The sequence below is a fragment of the Melopsittacus undulatus genome, chromosome Z (genome assembly GCF_012275295.1).
Source record: "Melopsittacus undulatus isolate bMelUnd1 chromosome Z, bMelUnd1.mat.Z, whole genome shotgun sequence".
Classification (NCBI taxonomy): domain Eukaryota; kingdom Metazoa; phylum Chordata; class Aves; order Psittaciformes; family Psittaculidae; genus Melopsittacus; species Melopsittacus undulatus.
The window spans coordinates 42,192,875-42,214,002 of record NC_047557.1 but is presented as its reverse complement, the minus strand read 5'-3'; the positions used below and the strand labels follow the sequence as shown (position 1 = coordinate 42,214,002).

The window sequence follows — 21,128 nt, the reverse complement described above, 5'->3', positions numbered from 1 at the left end:
AAAAACACTGTACATGCCCTAGCCTTATATCAGTTTCCTCAAGAACTCAAAAAAAACTTTTGTGATGGTTTAGGTGGGTGAAGCAACGGGCTTTTTAAATGAACAGTTTAGAATGTGAACCTATAGAAGTTAGTTCATTAGCTGGCTGTTTTTCCAGGAACACCCTCTAATATTGTCAGATGAAAATACAACTGGTCTGGTTTCCTCATATCCAGTGTTTTAAAAATTGAATTTCTTTTGTACACTCTTGTCAGTAATACCTGTGTTCATGTTTGACTATACCTGAGTCACTTAATAGCTGTTATTCCCTAGTTCTGTTTAGTTAATTGTAAATTCATCTTAAAACTGCACGCAGCTTGAATTTCACATCTGAGTTCAATTTTTTTACTTCTGCCTTTGGACTGAAACTTCACTGTGCAATTTTATCTTAATATTTTGATGGCCTTGCTTATCTCATAGTCACAAAAGTTTGCAGACACTTCTAAGATTTTAAGCTAGAAAATACATTATTGAGATGTGCATGTGTAAGCGTAGACTTCTTTATGTCACTCACATGGTGAGTGGCAGTTTTCTTTCCTTACTTTTCCGCCTTTGATACCAGCTCTGCCTTTTGGGGAAAGTTCTCCCTATGCTGTCACAAGCATGCCCATACTTGTACTGAGTGCAGTACAAAAAATGTCAGTGTATGTGTTAATCATTCTTAACAACAAAGAAGTTGTTTTTTAAACGTTCTGAAGCTGGAAAAAAAACAAACAATTGCAGACAGAAAACAATTGCAACTATATTACGTGGAAAAATGTAGCAATGCAGGGCTCAAACCATAAGCTTGAGTGAGCATGTATAGAAAACAGACAAATTGTGTTAACATCCTTTGATACTGGCTGTTTAAAAATAGGGAAACAAAGTACAGAAATACTGTGGTGTACACAAGGCAGTGATACCCTCCAGGCAAGTAGCAGCATATGGGAGAGTAAAGAACACACAGTGAAGGGTAAATACATAGGAGGCAGAAGGTGGAGGAAGAAAGGAGTGGTGGAAGTAGGTGGCTTACACAGCAGGAAGAGAAGCAAAGCTCCTCATGTCCAGGAAAAAGAAATCCGTAGAGAAATCAGCAACTCTCTTGAGGCTGGAATTGAGCTCAGGAGAGAACATCTATATGGCAGGGACTGGGATGGCTGCAGGAGCCCCAGTGTACTGGAAGCGCCATGCAGCTCTTTCAGTGTCATAACTGAAGGTGCTTTTTATTTAGTTAGTCTTTCCTTAAGTAATGGGATTGAACAAATGAGTAACGCTATCCATGTCAGAATTCCTTATTAATTGTAAAGATAAGAAAATAGAGCAGTAGTTCACAGATTGTATTCTTTTCTAATACTCTAGTCTTGAAGTACGTCTCATTTTCAATGTGGAAAGCAGTAGGTCTCAGTGGACAGTGGTGGTCTTGAGGCATCCTTGCTTCCTCTGTCCTCTAGATAATGACCTCAGACAGATCACAGCACTGTTTTTGCCTCAGCTCCTTGTAACAGTGTCCAAGTTTGTATACTGCCTTCAGAAATGCGGGAGATATCTGTTCATTTTTCTCAGCTGTTCTGTTTATGGTTAAAATTGCCTATTAGATTCTTAAAGAAAGGTTAATCAAGGCATAGTATCAAAGTTCTCAGGGAGTCATTTTGAGGAACAATGAAGTAATTATTTTATATAATGTGATTGCATATTCTGCATAGTTTCTATTTTGTAGTCATAAAAGAGCTAAGTTCAAGTTGGTTTATGTCAGCAAAGAGTAGAGTCTTGCACACTGGCTACATGGTTCACAGCAGAGGTGTCTCAGTGCAGGACTGGGTAGACAAAGGAAAAGAAATGCAGAGACCTGACACTGCAATGTAGTGAAGTACCTTTGTCTGCTTAAAGTGGACTGATTTAGGTGAATAGCTTTGGCCCAGTGTTAATACTCATACACATCTCAACTGAAAAAAAAAAATCACAGTAGATGGATCGGTAGAAATATGAAAATTCATGTGGGTTCTCCTCATCAGGCAGTAGACTAAGGAGAAATGAAACACAGTATTGAGATTCAAGAAAGCAGAAATAAAGAATGAGATTGTTAACAGAACATAATGTGTACGGTAATTTTTCATAAGGCTGTAGCTACCCAATGGAATGAAAAGATCTCTTTTAGTAATTTGAGCATCTCTTTCTTGTACTGTAGTGCTGTCTGGGAATTAAGGATCAGCTCTCTTTTTCTGTGGGCATTGCATAAAGACCTGGTAAGATACTCACTGACAAAGCTGCTTGCAAGCTTGGGGTATACAAAAAAAACCACATGCAGCTTTGAAATTCCGTATATAAGTGGGTATCTGTTATGCCAGTGTAACATCAGGTGGAAATATGGTTGTTAGTAATATATTGGATGTTATGAATGTGTAGCTATTAAAGTAGCATGAGTTTTCCCGAGGTAGGAGTAGTGACGGCATTTTTCCTAACAAATCAATTTGTGAATGTGCAGGGAGTATACTGATCACTAATCTCCTGCATCTTTTAAAGGATATAAATGCTGAAAAACTTGTTCTCATCTGAGTAACAACAAATTTCATGTGCCATTATCCTTGATACTTCAATTATATTTTTAAAAATATTTATAAGCAGCAAGGTCAGAGTACTCAGAATAATATATCAATTCTTTTTTTTTTTTTTACAGAGGGAAACTAAAGGTCAGTTTCTCATAGATCACATCTGCAACTATTACAGCTTGCTGGAAAAAGACTATTTTGGCATTCGATATGTTGACCCTGAGAAGCAAAGGGTATGTATATCAACTCTGACTACATTTGCTCGTAAGTAATGCTAAATTGATTGATTTTTTTTTAACTTTTTTTTTCCAACTACCAGGTAAGTTCTAATGCAAAGTTACGTATCTCTGAGGATTTATACTGTAGCCATAATCCATAGAGCTTCCTAAAGTGGCATTATTAAATTAATTTTCTCCTCAGTTCATGTATTTAGCTTCAGGTAAATTGATATATTCTGATTTGTGTGCTTCCCCTGGGCACTGAAAATAGAAAAGATCTATATGCATGACTGAGCGGTGGCACAGAGTAGCTCTAGGCTCTGCACTGGAATTTAAGATTTCTTTTTTTCTGTAGAGTATGCTTCTTGGGAAACGCGGGCAGTAATCCTGTTGATTTCAACAGCCAAAAGTAGTGATTCTAATCCACTTTTCTTGGTTTTAAGCTCATGAATTAGGAAATGAGTTGTAAGGGAAATTTCTTTATACAGATTTAAATGCTGTGGATGATGAGGAAATCATGACTTTGAAATGATGAGTTAGGTGATGGCTCTTCCCACAGTTTTGTATTTTAGCAGTTGTGAGCTTAGCTATCTGAAATTCACGTTAAGAAAAAAAAACAAACACAAGATTACAGAGGAGTAGTTGTTTAGGTATGTGTTTATAGAGGTAAGCTGTAGCAAGTATAAGATGTAGCAGGCTTGCTGAGGGAACATCACATCATTGTAGCCACTGTGGAGTTCTTGTGGCTCCCACCAAGGAAAAAGGAAGAGCCATTTCCTGCAGTACATTCTTATGGCTTGGATAGATGTATTACAAAACAGGAGCAGTAGTTCGGTGAAGATCTGTAAGTGGAATTCACCAAGAGCTTCTTTCTAAAGTTAACTCTGGTAATTTGACTGAGAACAATTGCCGCATTTCCTTACAGTTGTGACGCAACACTCCTTAGCTTGGAGTAGGTGATCCTTGAATCAGCATCCTTTGGCCTCTGGCCCTCTAGGGCTGTATCTCATGTGACCTTACTAAGCAGGTTCCTGAAGAGACCAAAGTCTGCTGTCTTGAAGTCCAGGGCAGTGAGCTTGCTGCATGCCCTTCTGCTGCCCTGAGGATCATAAACTCGACCATTTTATTATTGCTACAGCTGAGGCTGCCCTGGAGCATCACATTCCCCACCAGCTCCTCCTTTTGATGAGCATGAGGTCAAGCATGGCATCTCTCCTTGTGGGCTCCTCTGTCACTTGCAAGATAAAGTTGTCTTCAACACAGCCGAGGAACCTCGTGGATTGCTTATGCTGGAATAAAATTAATATTGCCTGGTCTGGTTTTGGCAATAAGCCATCAGCATGATGTGACTGTGACAAGAGACAACACCTTGTTTGCCCTGTCTTAGGATTGTGTTTTCAGGAAAGTTTTAATATCATTAAACCCTAATGAGACCTCAGCTATTCTGATCTAGATGTCTGTATTTAAGAAAGATAGCTTAACTGAATTGGGAGAAGAAGTATTAGAAAGATAAAGGGAATGCCAGGCTTGTTTTTGAGATTATATAAAGAAATGCATAACCCATTTAGTACAGCAAAGCAAAGGATAAGAGGATGTGATCATACATGCATCAGAGTGTAAAGCAGAAAGAATAAAATTGAAGCAAGAGAAGTGGTTTCTTAATCAAGCCAATGAAAGCTGCAGTGTCTGGAGCATCTATAATGGAGGCAATGGGGCAAAAATTTTAACTGGATTATTAAAGAATTTTAAAATTCTTTAATACATCTCTCTAATGTCAGGGACTAGGCATCATCTTCTGAAGTTTCAAAAAATGTAACTTTTTTCGTAAGTTATTGATTCTTATGTCAGTAGCATACGATTAATGTTGTTTTGCCCATTTTCTTGGAATTGTTGAATGTCTTTTGTAGTTTATTTTTCACTGCATAGTGTCTGTCTTTGCACAGAAAGGGCTATGTGGTTCCAAATGGAAGTACCAAGATCATGCATTTAATTCCAGCTTTTACTGAATTATTCTTGATTGGCTGTTTGAATAGTTATGACATAGTAGTATGTTATTATATAGTGTACACACATGTACATATATATATACATATAAATATTTTGCAAATTACTCCTGCTGACATTTATTCTACCAGTGATACCTGCCTTTATATGTAATTTCTTGTGTGAAGTTTGCAGAGTTGCTCCAAAGGCTAATTTGCAGTCCTTTTGTAGTCTATTGAGGGAGCTCAAGCAGGCAAAAATACCAGCTTTAACTCATCCTAAATGTGTTCTTTCAGAGTATTCTACCAAAATGTAGCATTTTGACTTAGAAGTGTTGAAACACTTGACTGAGTTTGAGAATTGAAAAAATTAACTGTTACAGTATTTCAGATGTTTCGAATGAACTGTTTCAATATTTGTGTCTAAAACATTCAGACCTTCTGATTATGTGAAAAATATAGATAATTGAGCCAATTGTCTTAGGTTGGAACAAAATTTTGAAATGTGGGAAAACTGTGATAGTAAACAACTGTGTTACCACAGCTTATTTTTCATGTTGGTTATAATGTACTCCTTCCACCCCTTAGCCATTTTTTTATGGTACTTTCTTTCTGCATAAGTAAATGTGTGCAGATATTTTAGAGAAACTTAAACTTCGTAAAATTTTCTATGGTTTTCTATTCTAGACCAAAAAAAGAAACTCTGGAAGACATTTCTAACGGAAGGCAGCACAGTAGTTTTTTTTTCTGTCTTTGCATTTACAGGAGAATAAAAGTGCCAATGACCTCGAACTAGCAGTAGAAAGCCGTATCTACACCATATCTGCATTCTTGTGTCACATTTAGATGTTCCTTTGGGGAAACTGTGCCTTAGGGTAGCTTCAGAAATATACAGGATTGTACTAAAAGAATGCAGTAAAGTGCAGTGTGCCATATTATATCTAATAGTACTATGCTGAGAATGAACAAGTTCCTTCTCTTCATATATTAGCTGCTGAATTTTTCATCTGGATTTCTGACAAAACCAGGTATATGGGATCATACTGCCTTTCCCCCTGACTTTCATCTATAGTAACTTTTAAAAGTTACTGTAGTAAATTTGAAGACAGTTTTGGTCAAATTTGGCTGGGGATGTACTTGTCTGTAAGGTTTCATGAGGAAAAGCCACCACATTGGTGGTAAACCCTATTATTCTTCTCACTGGGGTAAACAGTGTAGGGTAAACCCACTCCACAGGGAATTTGGAGGAAGCTGTTCTGAAGAACCCAGAAATCATCATTTGTTTTCTTAGAAGTAAGTAGTTTCAAACATGAGACATACCTCGAGGAGCTGTTACTGATTCTGCTATTCTGCTACTCAAGGAGCTACCTATTGGTACATTTTCATGTAATAGATATTATATCAAGGCTGATTATCACTGTCATCCTTGGGGAAATGCAGAATGGCTAATAGTGTTCCAGATAACCCTGGGTTAACTGAGCACATTTCTGTGTGGGTTTTTTGGGGCTACTAAGAGATGGAATTTGGATGATATAATGCAACTACTGTTCAGCAACTCTCACTGGAGATAATTCCTTGTTGAGTGAGGCTATTGGTATTGGGGGCAATGGAGGACTGGACTGAAGGAAGATGGCAGTGTGGTGAAATTTATTCTTTGAGCCCCTCCAGGAGATATCTGAGCAGTGATATAAAATTGAAAGCACGTTTATGTTTTTTTAGCCCCAGTAGGTGGCTTGGAACATGTGCTTGTGCTTATGTTTTTGGATGTGAAAATATAACGTGGCAGAAATACTTTGGAGCTACCCATGGGGAAGCATTAGGTATTATGAAAATGCTTTGTAAGAGCATGGAGCAACTGTGAAGTTTTGCCAGTCACTGTAGAAATGTTTGAGACTGTAATCACCCTGAAGCGATAAGATGCTTTAATTTGGATGTGCTGCAGGGTTGTCTGGGAGTGGCACAATAGTGCAGTGATTTTAGCTTTGTTTGTGTATGCCTGGCAGTATGAAAGTGAAGCTTTCAGATAGGTGAAACTGCTATGTGAATACTGCTCCCATTGTGCAGCTGATCTTGAATGGTTGAGTACAGTGGGATTTTCTGACGCCCTCAGAACGCAGAGCCCAGCAATGTGCGTCACGAAAAATGACATTGTGCACTATGGATTTACTGGTACTCTTGCCAGTCTGCCTCTAAAGAACGGTTGCAAATACTATTTTGCATTCAAATTAGACTGTAGGCACCTCCACACGCAGATAGTTTTGGGTTTTTTTTGTCTGATTACATACTTATTTCACTAGTAAAGCTGCTGGGGAATCCCATTTGTATTCCAGTTTTACATCATTTACTATGGACTTGGGTAGAGTATTTATTTAATCCTATGAGCTAAGCTGTTCAGCACCGTCCCAGTGTTTACTAGGGAAGGAAACTGGCGCCTGTTGACTGTGAATAATGAATTTATGTATCATGAAGTAGCAGTTCTGTTTTTAATGGGACATGTACACAAAATCTGCAACAGTTTGTCTTCAGAGCGGACTTTTGAAAGGGTCAGCAAGACTTGAGTGTCCTTGTCTCTGTTCTAGCAACCAATACTATTTAATACATGTTCTTAAAAATGTGCACTTAGTCCAACATGAGGGCAGAGACGGCTGGCAGAAAGAGACAACAGATAATTTGCAACTTCAGGTTAACAAAGATGTATCTTTGGGTAATGCACTGCAAAACTCCATACATCTGTGCAAAGAGGGCTATCAGGGAGCTCTTCACTCTCTTACATGCTGAACACCAGAGTCACTGGGCTGTAGGTTAATTATAATTTTAATGATTCACTATGCATATGAATCTGCTCTCCCGGACAGAGTTATCACAAAAAATATGTTCTTTTGCATGAAGTGTTGCTGTGACACTGCTTATTGTGTGTAGTTCAGGTCATGCTGTTCCAAAAAATTATAGTTGAACTAGAAAAGAAACAAAGATGGCCATGAGAATGATCAGAGAATCAGAGTATCATAGAATGGTTCCAGTTGGAAGGGACTATAGAGATCACCTAGTTCTGACTCCCCTCCCATGTACAGGCAGGGATGCCTTCTACTAGGCTATGTTGCTCAAAGCCACAATATCAAGTAAGAATGGATTTCATGCAAAGAGAGATGGATTAGACTAGAAAAATTCAGCTAAGAAAAGAGTTAAGTGAGAGAGAATAACTAAGAGAGATCAAGAGAATGAACAAGAGAAGTGAGAGAAATAGTTACGATGTAAAATGGCTTGGAGAAGGAGATCATGGAAAGATTGCCCTAGAATTTTTACAACAGAACTAAAATGCACTTAAAGAAATTATAAAGCAATTGGTATTGAGAAGTAGTTTCTAAAATACCATACCTATTGAAAAAATTGTTGTAGATGTCAAAAACACAAAAGAAAGTGTTAGAAAAAAAGTTAATAGTCAAATCGGTGAAGGTCCACAAAAGCTTATAAACAAATTATAATGGAGACTGATGGAAAAAAGCCAAGTGAACACAATGGGAGCTACAAATCTTGTTCTTTTTCTAAGTGTTTGCTTCAAGCCATTTTTAGGAACAAAGTGCTGAGTTAAATGGATGCTTTTACCAGTAGGGGTGCATTTATGTAATAAATGAATAATAGTGTGAATGTACATATAAACTTAATTCAGCAGTAATGCTACTAACCAAAATATCATGTGCGAAGACTAATAACCCTGTACGCCAAGTAATTCTGCAGGCTATTTTAATAAAGGTGTTTTTTCCATCATTTGTGAACCTGTTGTCTGTGAGGACGTGGTGGCTCAGGTGCACATCAACATATAAAATACGAGAAGTTTCACCTCAACATGAGAAAAAACTTTACGTTGAGGGTAGCAGAGCACTGGAACAGATTGCCCAGGAGGGTCATCAAGTCTCCCTCTCTGGAGATCTTCAGAAGCAACCTGGACACATTCCTATATAACCTCTCTAGTTGACCCTGCCTTGACAGGGGCATTGGACTAGATGATCTCCAGAGGTCCCTTCCAACCCTAATCATTCTATGATTCTGTGATATGCAGATTTTATGGCCAAATGTTCAGCTGGTATTAGAGGTTATGAGTTGGTTGTGCTACTCCAACTTACATCATTGGTGTCTTTCTGAATACTTTAATAGGAAAAACAGAATGAGAATTTGGAAATTTGTGCAATAAATTCCAGCTCAGAATCATACAAATGGTAATTCTATTTCAGTGTATGGTACCATTTCAGGACCAGATTCATTTTTGTTATAATGATGAATGTTCTTTCTTCCTGCCTAGCACACCTGAGAGCCATTGTCCTGATTTTGGAAGTAGTACAGAAGAATGGCTCCTTTGCTGCAACAGAACAATATCAGTATTGTGGCATCACAGAATATCTCAAGTTGGAAGGGACCCATAAAGATCATCAAGTCTAACTGCCTGCTTCTCACAGGACTACCTAAAAATAAACCGTATGACTCAGAACATCATCCAGATGCTGACAGACTTGCTGCTTTGGCCACTTCCAGGGGAGCCTTTTCCAGTGACTGACCACCCTCTCAGAGAAGAACCCTTTCCTAACAGTCAGTCTGAACTTTCCCAGATGCAGCTTCATTCCATATCTTTGTATCCTAAGTCATCTAAGCAGCCCCTAGCAGATATTCTTGGTATAGAGGTTCCTGAAACTAGGAAGAAATTATGTCAGCCTCAGGGCATGAAGAAGGAGACATGCAGGGTGCCCTGGGTCATTTGTCCTCTGTTGTGCTGGTGTAGAGGGGTATCTAGTTAATTCCAGTGTCTGAGCTTCCATTAGCTTTGGATACTGTTACTATTTTTTTCAGTCTGACTTTTGGCAGTGACCTGGTACAAGTCACTGCCTGGAAGCTGAAGCAAATTGGTATTGATTTTGCTTTTCATTCAAGGAAAATGTTAGGTATTCATTTTCAAGGGTTGATGTTTAAATGAAATTCATTTTATTACGTTTCTAGCAGTGTTTCAGTGCATATCTCCGTTCTCCTTCTTTCTTCTGTCCATTGAACAAAGTCTTCAAATGTTGGTTAGAGTAGTCTTGTGATGTCTGCAGGTTCTCAGATTCTGTTTTACCATATGGACATCTGAGCATTGATTAAATATTGCTTGCTGAGGTGGAGTTAAATATCCATAGCATTTACTCATGTTTGGTTGCCCCTTCTTTAGTGCTCCTTTTGCAAACACAGGGGCTAAATGAAAAGCCTCTTGTGTTGAAGGAGGGGAGAGACTTTACACTGAATTCCTTGGACTTCTGGTATGTCAGGTCCCAAGCATTTACCTTTGGCTTGGCAGGTTTTTAGGACGTGGGCTTTGGTTTATGCCAATCCTATAGGAGTCCATAGGATGAGGAGACTGAGCCACATGTTTTCACTGTAAGGCGACTGCTCATTTTAGAGGAAGAACAGTTGGGCATTTTCATGACATCTGACCCTTTACAGGGACTGTAAAAATAGATATGTGGCATTGTGTCCTCTTTCCTCCTGGCATCTTATTCTAAAACCCTTAACCCTGTGCTGTAGTGAGACCAAGCTCAGTCCTGTTTGAGCTTCTCAGTGAATGACTGTTCAAAACAGGTTGCTGGCTGAAGTGTCTTTAATAAAAGGACATCAGTGTTTGTGGAATTAAACTGACTTTCTAGAATGCTGTTTTTATCCTTATGTGGTGTCCTTGCTCATCTTGAGCTTTTGCTGTGGAAGCTGGTAGCACATCAGCTGCTGAGCATTTGTGGGTAAGCAAGAACACACCTGGCCTTGCTAATGACTAGTCAGTGCCACTTAAAGGCTGAGCAGAGGTGAAGGTTGTATTTACAAAGTAAAAATTGCACTAGTCTGAAACACAGCATGTAGTCGCAATGAAATAGAAGTCAGAATGCAATTCTCAGCATATTTTAGGATCCCAGGACCAAAAGTGATATCCATAATAGTTTGCTTACTCACCACTGATGCTTGAAGCACTGAGACTTGTTAGCCATCCCATGACTGACCTTCAAGATCTCTAGGTTCTTTCTCTTTGCTTTCTGCTTCGGTGAGGACATCTGCCTGACCATCTACGTGCCCAGCTCCTACCCAGATATCTTTTGGCAGAAGGGATTAGAAATTAGCAGTGCTGAACAGAAATCTCCTCAAAGGATCCTTAGATGTTATCTGGATTAGGATCAAAATCTTATCTACTCCATTGGGCAACAACCATGTTGCTAACATGCCATCACTGAAGTAGGAGGCTCAGCCTCTGCAGGAACGATTTCTGATGATCTTTAGGTACTGCCACATAAAAAGTCAAGCTGGTTTGAGGGTGTAGGCTATCATCCAATTAAAGCAGTCTTTATGGACAACAGTGTGAAATACATGAGGCAAAAATGAAACTGTATAAGGTTGATGGGTTTTTCCCTTCCCCTAGTTTGCACATTTTACTCCGTAGAGGGAAATTAAGTATTCCTGTCTCTGGTTCCAAGTTTACATCTGACTTGTTTTGTTTCTCTTTTTTTTTTATTTGTCTTATAAATGAGGTGCTAGCCTTACAAGAAAATTGGAAACGCCTATGGTTTGTTCCTGCAAGGCAGTGTGGCACACTTTAGCAATGACATCTTTCTGCTGTGAAAGAATTAAATGCTTTTAAAGTTTGGTCTGAGAACTCAAAATGTTATATTTTCTTTTTGTCTGAGGATTTTTTTTTTCTTTTCAGCAAATTGTTCAACAAGAGTTTGATACATGGAAAGAACATTTTGCAAAGCCATATGCTTTTCAATTGAAAATTCCTGCAGAAACTTTTGGATGAATTTATAGGAACTTTTATCTGGTCCTAGCTGTAAGAGCTAATTAATCTTGGAATAAATATAGCGTGAATACTCTACTGTAGAGATGAGGCGCAATTATTAATTATTAGTCAGTGCTGTAAGGCTGGAAGATAAGTACTCAGGGGAAAATCTTTCCTAAAACTCAAATTGAAATATGCAAACAAATATAGAGGTGGCTATTTTCAGAAGTACTAGCAGTGACTAGGTGTTTGTCTCTCCCTGACACTTAGACAGCATTATGCATTTAATTGCTGTGTCTTAGAAAATGTCCACAAATTATAAAGTAACTGCTCCGTTTTCTGGAAGGTTCAGCTGAATTTCCTACATGTTTGCAATCTTCCACCAACAGAAGGTCACTACAGAAAACTGAGCTTCTGAAACCTGCCTGTCAGTTCCTTGACCTCCAAGTGAAAGTCTAGACAGCTTAATTGCCCTGTGTCTTTTCAATCCATTTTTAAACCATGAAAGTCAGCTCTTAGTGAAACATTAGAAACAGTTTGCTTTCGGACATGTTAGCTAAATCTGTGTTCTGCGGGTTTAGCGTGTTGCAGGAGGAATTTATTTCATGTTTCCCCTTTTTTGTTATTCATGAATTATTCGTGAATTATGAGGGTTTCATATTTGCAAATCGGGGTTTTTTTAGTAATACCTGACCTTTTGTTAGAATAGATAACTGACTTTTTCAAGCAGCTGTAAATGCTGACCTGGTCTGTGCTAATATTTCAGCCTGGCCTTTCAAAGAGAAACATCAAACAAATTGTGTTGTGCTTCTGCTAGATTGAATGTGTGAGATACCTCTTACCTCGCAGTTCCCTGGGAACAATACAGCACAGCTCACTGTCTAGGTTTCTCTTTGCTGTTTGAATCTTCAGCTAGGACACCTAGATCCTGGTGGTGGTGGGACGGGTGTGTGAAGAGATTAAAGAAAGTAAACTTGTGTATCTGTGTGTCTGGTTTCATATCTATGAATTCATCTGTACATTTATCTGTAGTACTGCAGACTACATACAATTTCTTAACTTGCCTTACCTATTTATGAACAACCCTCACCCCCACATTGTTCAGAGCAGAATGAATAAATAATTTATCTGTGTGATCTAGAAAAGAATGACATGAGCTAGATATTTCTGATAAGTTGGTGAAGCACTTATTGCTTTCTCTTTTTTTCTTTCTTCTTTTACCCAAAAAAGAGACATACTAGGAAGAGGGAATATGAAGAAATTGTGTGGTGCTGTTTTTTGCTGTTTTTAAGTTTGTTGTTTGAAGTTTGGTGTTGTTGTTTTTTTGTTTTATTTGTCTTTTGAGCAGAAGGGTTCCATACCAGTCTCTCAGTGGTAAGTAAGCTTCAAACAGAAATACATGGTAGTACTGATCACCAGTATTACTGTAAACTGTATGCAGTAGTTTCAGAGAAGCTGCAGTCATTTAAAACTGTTCTTTACAGCTTATTTGTTTTCTCAAAAGTTCTGCTCCAGAAAACTGATTTACAGTTATCCGTGATTTCGACAGAGATCGTGATTTTTAAAATAATAATTTCTGTCAGCTATTTACAATTCATACAAACTATCTTCCCAGCCCTTTCTCTGAATTCTCAGAATTACTGTAAGTTATGAGGAAAAACAGTAGCTGATTATTATATATATATATAATATGTATTTTATATATATATTATATATAAACCATTATATATGTTTTAAAAAATACTAGATATTGTAGAGTTTCAGAGCCAGAATAAAAAGGGTTAAAAATTCAACCCCTTAGTGCAAGGCCTTCCAGTGTTAATTATGCTTATTAAAGCTGAATACTATGCTTTCTGACCAGCTGCTTCTGCAGCACAAATCTCTTTACTGTGGAAATTTTTTGCTTACAGGAAAAATCCTAGTACAAATGCTGTTGGTTGTGGTTAGAAGTGGCACTTGAATATCAGCATGTTCTTTTGTCAATCAAAACATCCTCCTGAACAGTTCAGCTAGTGGTAGCAGGGGATGTACTAAGTCTCTTAATGAAAATGTGAGCCTGGCTTTTTCATCACAGAAGCATCTGAGTTGATTTTATAGAGGAATTAAAAAATGGAAGTTTTTCTGTCATTGCAGTCTTTCCCTGGAAAATTAAACACCACCTATACTATCTATACCTCTCCATTGTGCATTCACTGCCTGTAGCATAAACATTTCATGGGAAAGTACATTTTATCCCTTCAGATTTTCCATACTTGCTAGAAGAGAACAGTAGCTTGTGCTCTGAAGCTGTTGATTGAGAATACAGTGTTTTTACATGCTTTAGTTATAAGACCTGTAGAAGACAGCATTAATGAACAAACAATATTAAGACTTTCGAATAGTCTGTCCTACTGGCCCAAATGGTCATATTTCTGGAAAAAAATGGCTAAAAGTGTAAGCCTGAAAAGTCTGTTGCAAACTAATCACTAGAGGGTGTCTTTTTAAATTTATCTTTAAAAAAAAATATTTGTTTTATTTTTACCTTGAATGTATATACTAAGTAGTGGTAATACTAAATATGCTTGTACAGTGCAATTCCAACATTACTACAGTATGGAGGTGCTTTTCCAGTATATATATGTCTCAGTGAAACAAAAATCCTACTTCCTATTTTTGGTACCACATAGCTGTACAAGGATATTGTTGTCTGGTGCGATCTGTATTAACCTCTGCTCTCTGCCTTGTCTTTCAGCACTGGCTTGAGCCCAACAAGTCTATCATCAAGCAAATGAAATGTAAGTGTTGAGAGTTCATGTTTTAGAAATGCCCAAAGGTTTTCCTGTGATTCCATACAGTAACTTAGAATATGCTTAACTTGTTTCTTGGTGCAAATAAGCCCTTTGTGTCCTATCAGGCTCCTAAAAAATCAGGATACTCTCATACTGTCTCTCAGTGCTCTGCACATCAGGAGCTTCCCCTTACTGCTCAGGGCTAGAGGCAGAGGCCAGTTCATGTGTGTAGGGTGGCAGATCTGGTTGGATGACCTGTACATTCTTGGCTCTTGTTTTCAGTCAGATGCCACTGGGAGATGGCAGAGAAATGTGGAGTGTGACAATCTGCTTCTGGGTCTTTCTGGTTTGCTCTCTTTCTGCTGTCTCTCACTTCCTGACATTGCAGAGCACTGGTCTGAGATTACTGTTACCGTCCAGCAAACTCAAGTGCTGTGTATTGCTGCGTTCACCCAACAAAGTTTCTTGTTGCACTTTGCATAGCAACATATTCAGGAACTCTGCCACCAAATGCACTGAGGGTGTTTTGATTTATTCAGAACAACTCTACCTGCATAGAGGTGGTGCCTAGATGTAATTGATGGGGCTCCATAAATTCCATAGATGCCCTGTTGTGATGGTCTTATCAGAGGACTTGTGTGGCTTCTGAGTAAATCCTAATCAAAACTCTGAAGACTGAAAAATGATCATGTAGGAAACAGCAAACCAGAATGCAGCTAGTATGAGATTAGTTGTCACAGTGAAAATTTTTCAATAGCAACAGCAGCAGAAAATGAGATGGTAACAAAGGAGTTTTGTTCTCAGCCTTAGATTCAGGACACAGGAGTAGAATTAACTACTGTGATCGGCTTTTTATAAGCAATTTCAGGTTAATACTAGTGTAACAACTATATTTTTTTGTCACAGATAAAGGACTTCAGTTGCTACAATAGGCCTTTAAGGAAACAAAACTTATATATATAAATAAAAATATGCATGTGTAGAATTCATGGAGATTACATATAAATGTAACTTCTTCTCCCACAGGTTTCAAGGACGTTTTTGTAAGCATTTCACATCAGGAACCTCTTGCTTTATTTTTGCAAAAATATGCTGTATTAATGTAGAACACTAAATTTTTAAAGGCACACAAGGTTAATTCATATTTTGTCTAAAAATACACAGTTTTCTGGGAAAAGGTTTAGACTCAGAAGAAAAAATTAACCATATTCATTTGAAAAGCATCAGAATATCAGGTGACACAAATGAGGACTGAAATTGGAATCAGTTGGAAAGTATAAAAACTGAAACCATGAAGTGAATGGTTAATAGAACTACATTATGTATATATGACTACTAGGAGAAATGGTGGCAGAAGGCTGTTCACACTGATTGTATATATGAATGGGCTTTCCTCTGCTGCAAGAGTAGGTTATATTAATACTAATGATTCAAAATGTTCTAAATTCAGTTGAATGCTCATAGGATTTCATAGGAATATGGCAAATTTGAAAATTTGCTGCATGCATGATCTCAGCTACCATTTGTGAGGAGCTTCATTTTCCCCCAGCACAGTAGCAAGTTTTTCAGTTTATTCATGCACCTCAGTATTGACAAATATACAGAGCAGAAAAGGAATGACTGGGAGTAGTGTTCTAATATAAATTTCAGTAGGCATGAGATTTCATGGGCATCAGTAGTATATGAATCATTCAGGCATAATCCCTCTCTATAGTCAGGTTGTACGGAAACCACAATTCGGCAGTTATATGGTGCTGTTGGTGGGATAGTATGTTGCATGTTTGAAGTCTTCATAGGCTCTTGTGTGGTGCTCTACCATTTTAATTTCCTTAGCTTTGGCAAAGATTGTTTTAAATTCATAATAACCCTGGGATATGACAGAATCTTCCAGAATATTTTAAATTTTGTCTTAATCACATATGAAACCTGGTTCAACAGAGAAGAATTAAAACATGTATTTTTTTTTCTGTTAACCTCTGTGTGTATTCCACCTTCACTCAGATGTTTGTGTCAAAATATGATATGTAAAATCTAGGTCTAATTTTTATCACTAATTCTGCCAGAGAGTGGAAAATTTAGGCTCTGAGAAATGTCCTGAACCACTGCTGGTCTTCTTTTACAAGCTGAAGCTGCTTGCTGGACAGCAATTGATAGCTGTGAGCACCATGCTTCCAGCAGTGTGTTGAAAAACTGAAAGGTTGCATGAAGTAGCTGCATCTTTGTGGTTCTAGATAAAGACTTTTGAAACCTGTTTTTCTATTGTTTTGCATGTTTTTGTATATGCTGTTATCTCCCAGTTGCTGGCAGTAAAGCTCTTCACCATTTGGCCATCTTACATTTTTTACTTATTTTCTATCTAAGAATGTCTTGATGTAAATCCTAGTGCTGGTCACATCAGCACGAATATTTAAGCAAAGAACAGAGTTTTCTCATGCACTTTTCCTCTCTCTTTTTTTCAATAATTTTGGAGGTTATTCTGCATAAGAAGTATGCATCTATCCTGTAATCTGCTTTGTGGGAAATGTCCAACTCTGTGGGTTTTGATCTTGATGATGGAATCAGTTCTGTTGCTTTGGTGTGCAGTAGTTCAAATTTCACTTTTTTCTTGCTGCTTTACATGTCAGTTTATCTGAGAGAGTAATGCAAAAAAGATGCTTTCCTGTGTCAGGCCACTGGAATTTGTTAATTTCCTGAATCTCTAATGCTATTATAAAGTGTGAAAAGAAAGGGGATGAATCAGGAAAAGCATGAACGCAGATGCAGAAATGGGTTGTGCAAAACCTCCTAAAGATTCTTAAATCTTAAAGTTGTCATCAGTTTTTGTGTCTACGTACAAATGTAAAGTGTTTATTCAGATATCAGGTTTATAAATCCATGCACAGTGAAAACATTCAGATTTGTGTGATTCTTCTAGCATTAATCCAAATGATGTATATTATTTATGTATGATTCTTATTAATGTGCCTTAAAGCATTTTTATAACTGGTTGATGAAAATCCACCTTTCTGTCTTTATTTCTCTCCTTCCTTACATCTTTCCTTCCTTCCTTCCTTCCTGTATCTCTTATGCATGAAATAAAAACACTGAGTAGTATTCTGTCTTAAACATGCTCACCAAGTGATATGGTCAAACAGCTGATTTGTTTGGTAAGGGAAGAGGTGTATGGAAACAGAAATAAATGTCTTACAGTGCCCCAGAGATCCTTCTGCAGCATCAGTGGACATGAAGACTGTTTCAGTGTAATGATTTTTTTTTGTTTGGTTTTGGTTTTTTTGTTTATATATTTTTTCCTGATGTTCACTGGCTTTTGGTGTAGGTATAGCGTAGCTCAGAGAATACAGAACATCAAGGAGAGATGCAGGAAGTTTTCTGAAACATTGCATTCTCAGGGCTATGAAGATAATTTAAACATCTGTTTTTGTCTTTCAGTATCAATCTGAATCCATGTTTAATCAAAAAACAACACTGCCACTAAAGCTCATTACAGAACGTAGTATTTGCGCTGGGTGAAAAGCAAGTTATTAAAAACAAACAGGAAACCTTCCCAAAAGTGGCAGCTGAGAATCTTCCGTCCTTCTCCCTCTTCGGCTCACAATTCTAAAACTTCAGCCAATTTTTCACCAGCTTGTTTTTTCCTTTGTTGCTTAAAAAACAATTTTTCTCTTACGAAAAGATAGTATTTCAGTTTGTCTTTCTATGAAGAAAATGTGCAAATTTTCTTAGGCTTATGATCTATAACATTTTGATCTACACAGAAGAAGAGTGATTTGGTGGGCTTTGCTTAAAAATGAATGCATGGAAAATGCAGTCTCTTATACATTGATACCTGTGACAAGGGGTGCAGGCCCCTTTTCTCCCCATTTGTTTTGATCAGGGTGTTAGGTTTTCATTTTTCAGCTGGAAGATCCTTATTGTTTCATGTACATTGGGTAGTTTGTCCTAGTTGAATGCAACTGAAATAAACCCTGAAGACACATCAGTTGCCTAGAAACCTTCCATGCTGTATATGTAGTTCCTTCATGAGGGTCTAGGTCAGGACTGGTCTGAACATTTAGTATAATTTAAATGGTTTTATTTGTTCTTTTGCCTTCATCTTTTATGTTCTGCTAGCTCATAAACTGGCAAATTAATAGCCCTATTTAGTGGAGTTTGCAGTCAGTACTACTTTCAATGCTAATGTCCTTTGCAGTTACTGTAGTTGTGAATATTTCTTAGTGAAAAAGCAAAGCCTGTGATGGTAGGAAATTCTGACAAAGCCTTAGACATTTCACTATACTGGCTGCTCCTTATCTGATAGGTGAAGGACCAGTCTGACAGAAAAAGCTTATAGCTGTTCTAAAGCTAATTATATTCAGGCTAGCTTTGAAGAAATGTTCCCCTGTAAATTGAGTTCTGTTTTGGGAATATTTGTTGTTAATTTTTCCACTTTGATGTGCGAGTAAGTAGTAAAAAGTAATTTTGCTTTCAGGGAATTGAGGAATTGTCTGGCTTGACAATCTCATTTCTTGAGCTATGCAATTCACTGCCTGTCTTGCTTTCCACTACAAGAATATAGTGAAGGAGAGAATATGAGGTTCTCATGTATGTTTCTCTAGTGTTGTAAAACCTGTAAGACAAAAACCTTACTAAATGTCTACATATCATCAAATGTGTTTTTGAAGGAACATTAGGCTTGTGATCCATTTTACAATGAAGATGGAGTGGAAAGTAGATAGCTGTGGGGGTCCTTTTTTCCCCTTTCAAGTGCTCATTCTTTTGGGCCGATTTTCTAACTGGGAAAAAAAGAACAGAAAAAAGAGGATCCTATTTCACTGTGTAGTTACAGAGTACCTTCTTATTTCATTTCCAGAGATGAACTGGATGGAAGGGATCATATTATTTTTAAAATTTCAGATTGCCATACTTGTAGCAGTTGCTGAGGGAAGAGCTCTGCTTGGCAGTCTGAAGCGGCCTTGTTGCGTATTGCTTGCTGCACTGCTGAGGAGGAATATTGTTACAGAGGTTTGAGCCTAGGAAATGTTTCAAAGCAGGCTTCAAACTGCCTTGCCAAATCTTGCCAGTCTGCGTATTCTGTGCATACAGGGCAGCTGTTGTTTTTCTGTGGTTACCACAGACTGCCAGAATACAGCTCTTCTGATGTATATGTATATAGTTTATATATTCCTTTCTTTCTTTTTTACCACAGCCAAAATTTTAATCGTTTCATTGACATCCAAAAATTTAGGTAAATTTCAATACATTTTTAGGGTCTTGCAGTATCCATGTACTAGCTAGGGTCCTGCAGAGCCGTGCACTAGCTGTTCTTATGTCTGCATTCCTATTTCAAACACAAACTACTTCTAATCTTCCAGGGTAGGTAAAAGTTTGTGTGTGTGGTTTTTTTGTTGGTTTGTGTGTGTGTGTTTTTTTTTTCGTGGTTTTCTTTGGTTTTGGTTTTGTTTGCTTTTTTTTTTTTTTTCCTAGGAAGAGCTCTTGCTCGGTTAATATTGGTTGGTTCTTCTATCATGTTTTGTGAGGGTAATTGTATTATAAAAGTCCAAGTTTTATCCCTTGCTTAGGTTTAAGAATGTTATTGCTAAGAGTCGGAACCATTTAAGATGACTTACATTATCTTTTGCTTTGTCCAGGCAACATGACTCTTTAATCTCTGGATGGCTATTTTCCTGTCTTGGGTATTGAATTCAGTTTGCCTTCTAGTTTGCCACTAAAGGGCAGGGAGGATGTAGCAGTGTTCTCTGTTTTGCAGTCTACGTCCAATTACTGTAAGACACTGCTGCAGTCACGTCTAAGAAGCTGAAGCCCACAGAAAGCATCTGAGTGTTTCTCTTGCCCTCAGAGGACTTGATTAGTTTGAATGTTTGAAGCATCTCTAGAGAACAATTAAGGCTTGTTTTTATTCCTCCAGTTCCTCGTTTGTTTCTATTTGTTGTTCCTTACTTTTTGTTTTTTATCTCTTCATCCCCATCTCTTCTGATATTTCTCCCTGTGTCTTCAATGAACAATTATTTAAACAAGTAAAAAGTTGTTTTTGTTGAGGCCGAAAGTAGTTAAAAAAAGTGCAACATGAGGTCTTGAAAGGGGAAAATATTCCAACATTGTCATAAGCAGTCAAACACTTCAAAAGATACCCACCATAATGAAAGATGTAATGCATTTTTATTTTCTGTTGCTTTTGTACATCACACGGAACTATGTGATCTCCAGACCTGGGTTTCTGGAAGACTGCAACATACATATAAACACTGCAGTCAGAGTAGCTTGAAGAGACACCACATTTATTGAACTAATTTGCCCATGCAGTTTATACAAGTCAGTGAGCTAGTAAGCTTAAGGAGATTGTACAGTAAAATGTTGTGGTATCTTAATTATTGTTTTTATATATTGTAACGACTAAAAAGTAATCTTCTGTTTCACCTTTTCTCTTCCTTCATTTTCTCTGTAATTTGCTTTGCCCTCTTCTTCAACCTTCCATTATTTTTCTCATGTGAAAGCACCATCTCTTCCAGATTTAGGAAGTTAGATTGACTGAGTGCATTCAGAATACATTAAGACAAGGGACTTTTGAATCTAACTAGAGTATTATAATTCTGTATTTTACTACAAATTAAAGTTACATGCATGCTTTCATTTAAAATAAAAAACGAAAAACCAAACCAAAAACCACGCAACTAAACCTCTGCCCCCCTTAAAAGGAAGGGTCAGTAAATATTGAGTATGGGTGTAAACATACAGAAAGTTAATTTCATAGTTAAATATTACAATAAAAGGATTATAATTTTACACTCAGGTCTGTAGGACACTCCCAAATGAGCACA

The 21,128-nt window shown here is 37.6% G+C and overlaps 1 protein-coding gene across 1 annotated transcript in view; it reads left to right on the top strand.

The window, feature by feature from the left end:
• The window catches only part of FRMD3 (FERM domain containing 3), a 142,402-nt gene that overhangs the window by 63,969 nt on the left and 57,305 nt on the right, over window positions 1–21,128 (top strand). Inside the window, exons 2-3 of the mRNA XM_034073253.1 lie at window positions 2,693–2,797; window positions 14,277–14,319. Of these exons, the coding sequence (XP_033929144.1) occupies window positions 2,693–2,797; window positions 14,277–14,319 (148 nt within the window). The remainder of the gene's footprint in view (window positions 1–2,692; window positions 2,798–14,276; window positions 14,320–21,128) is intronic.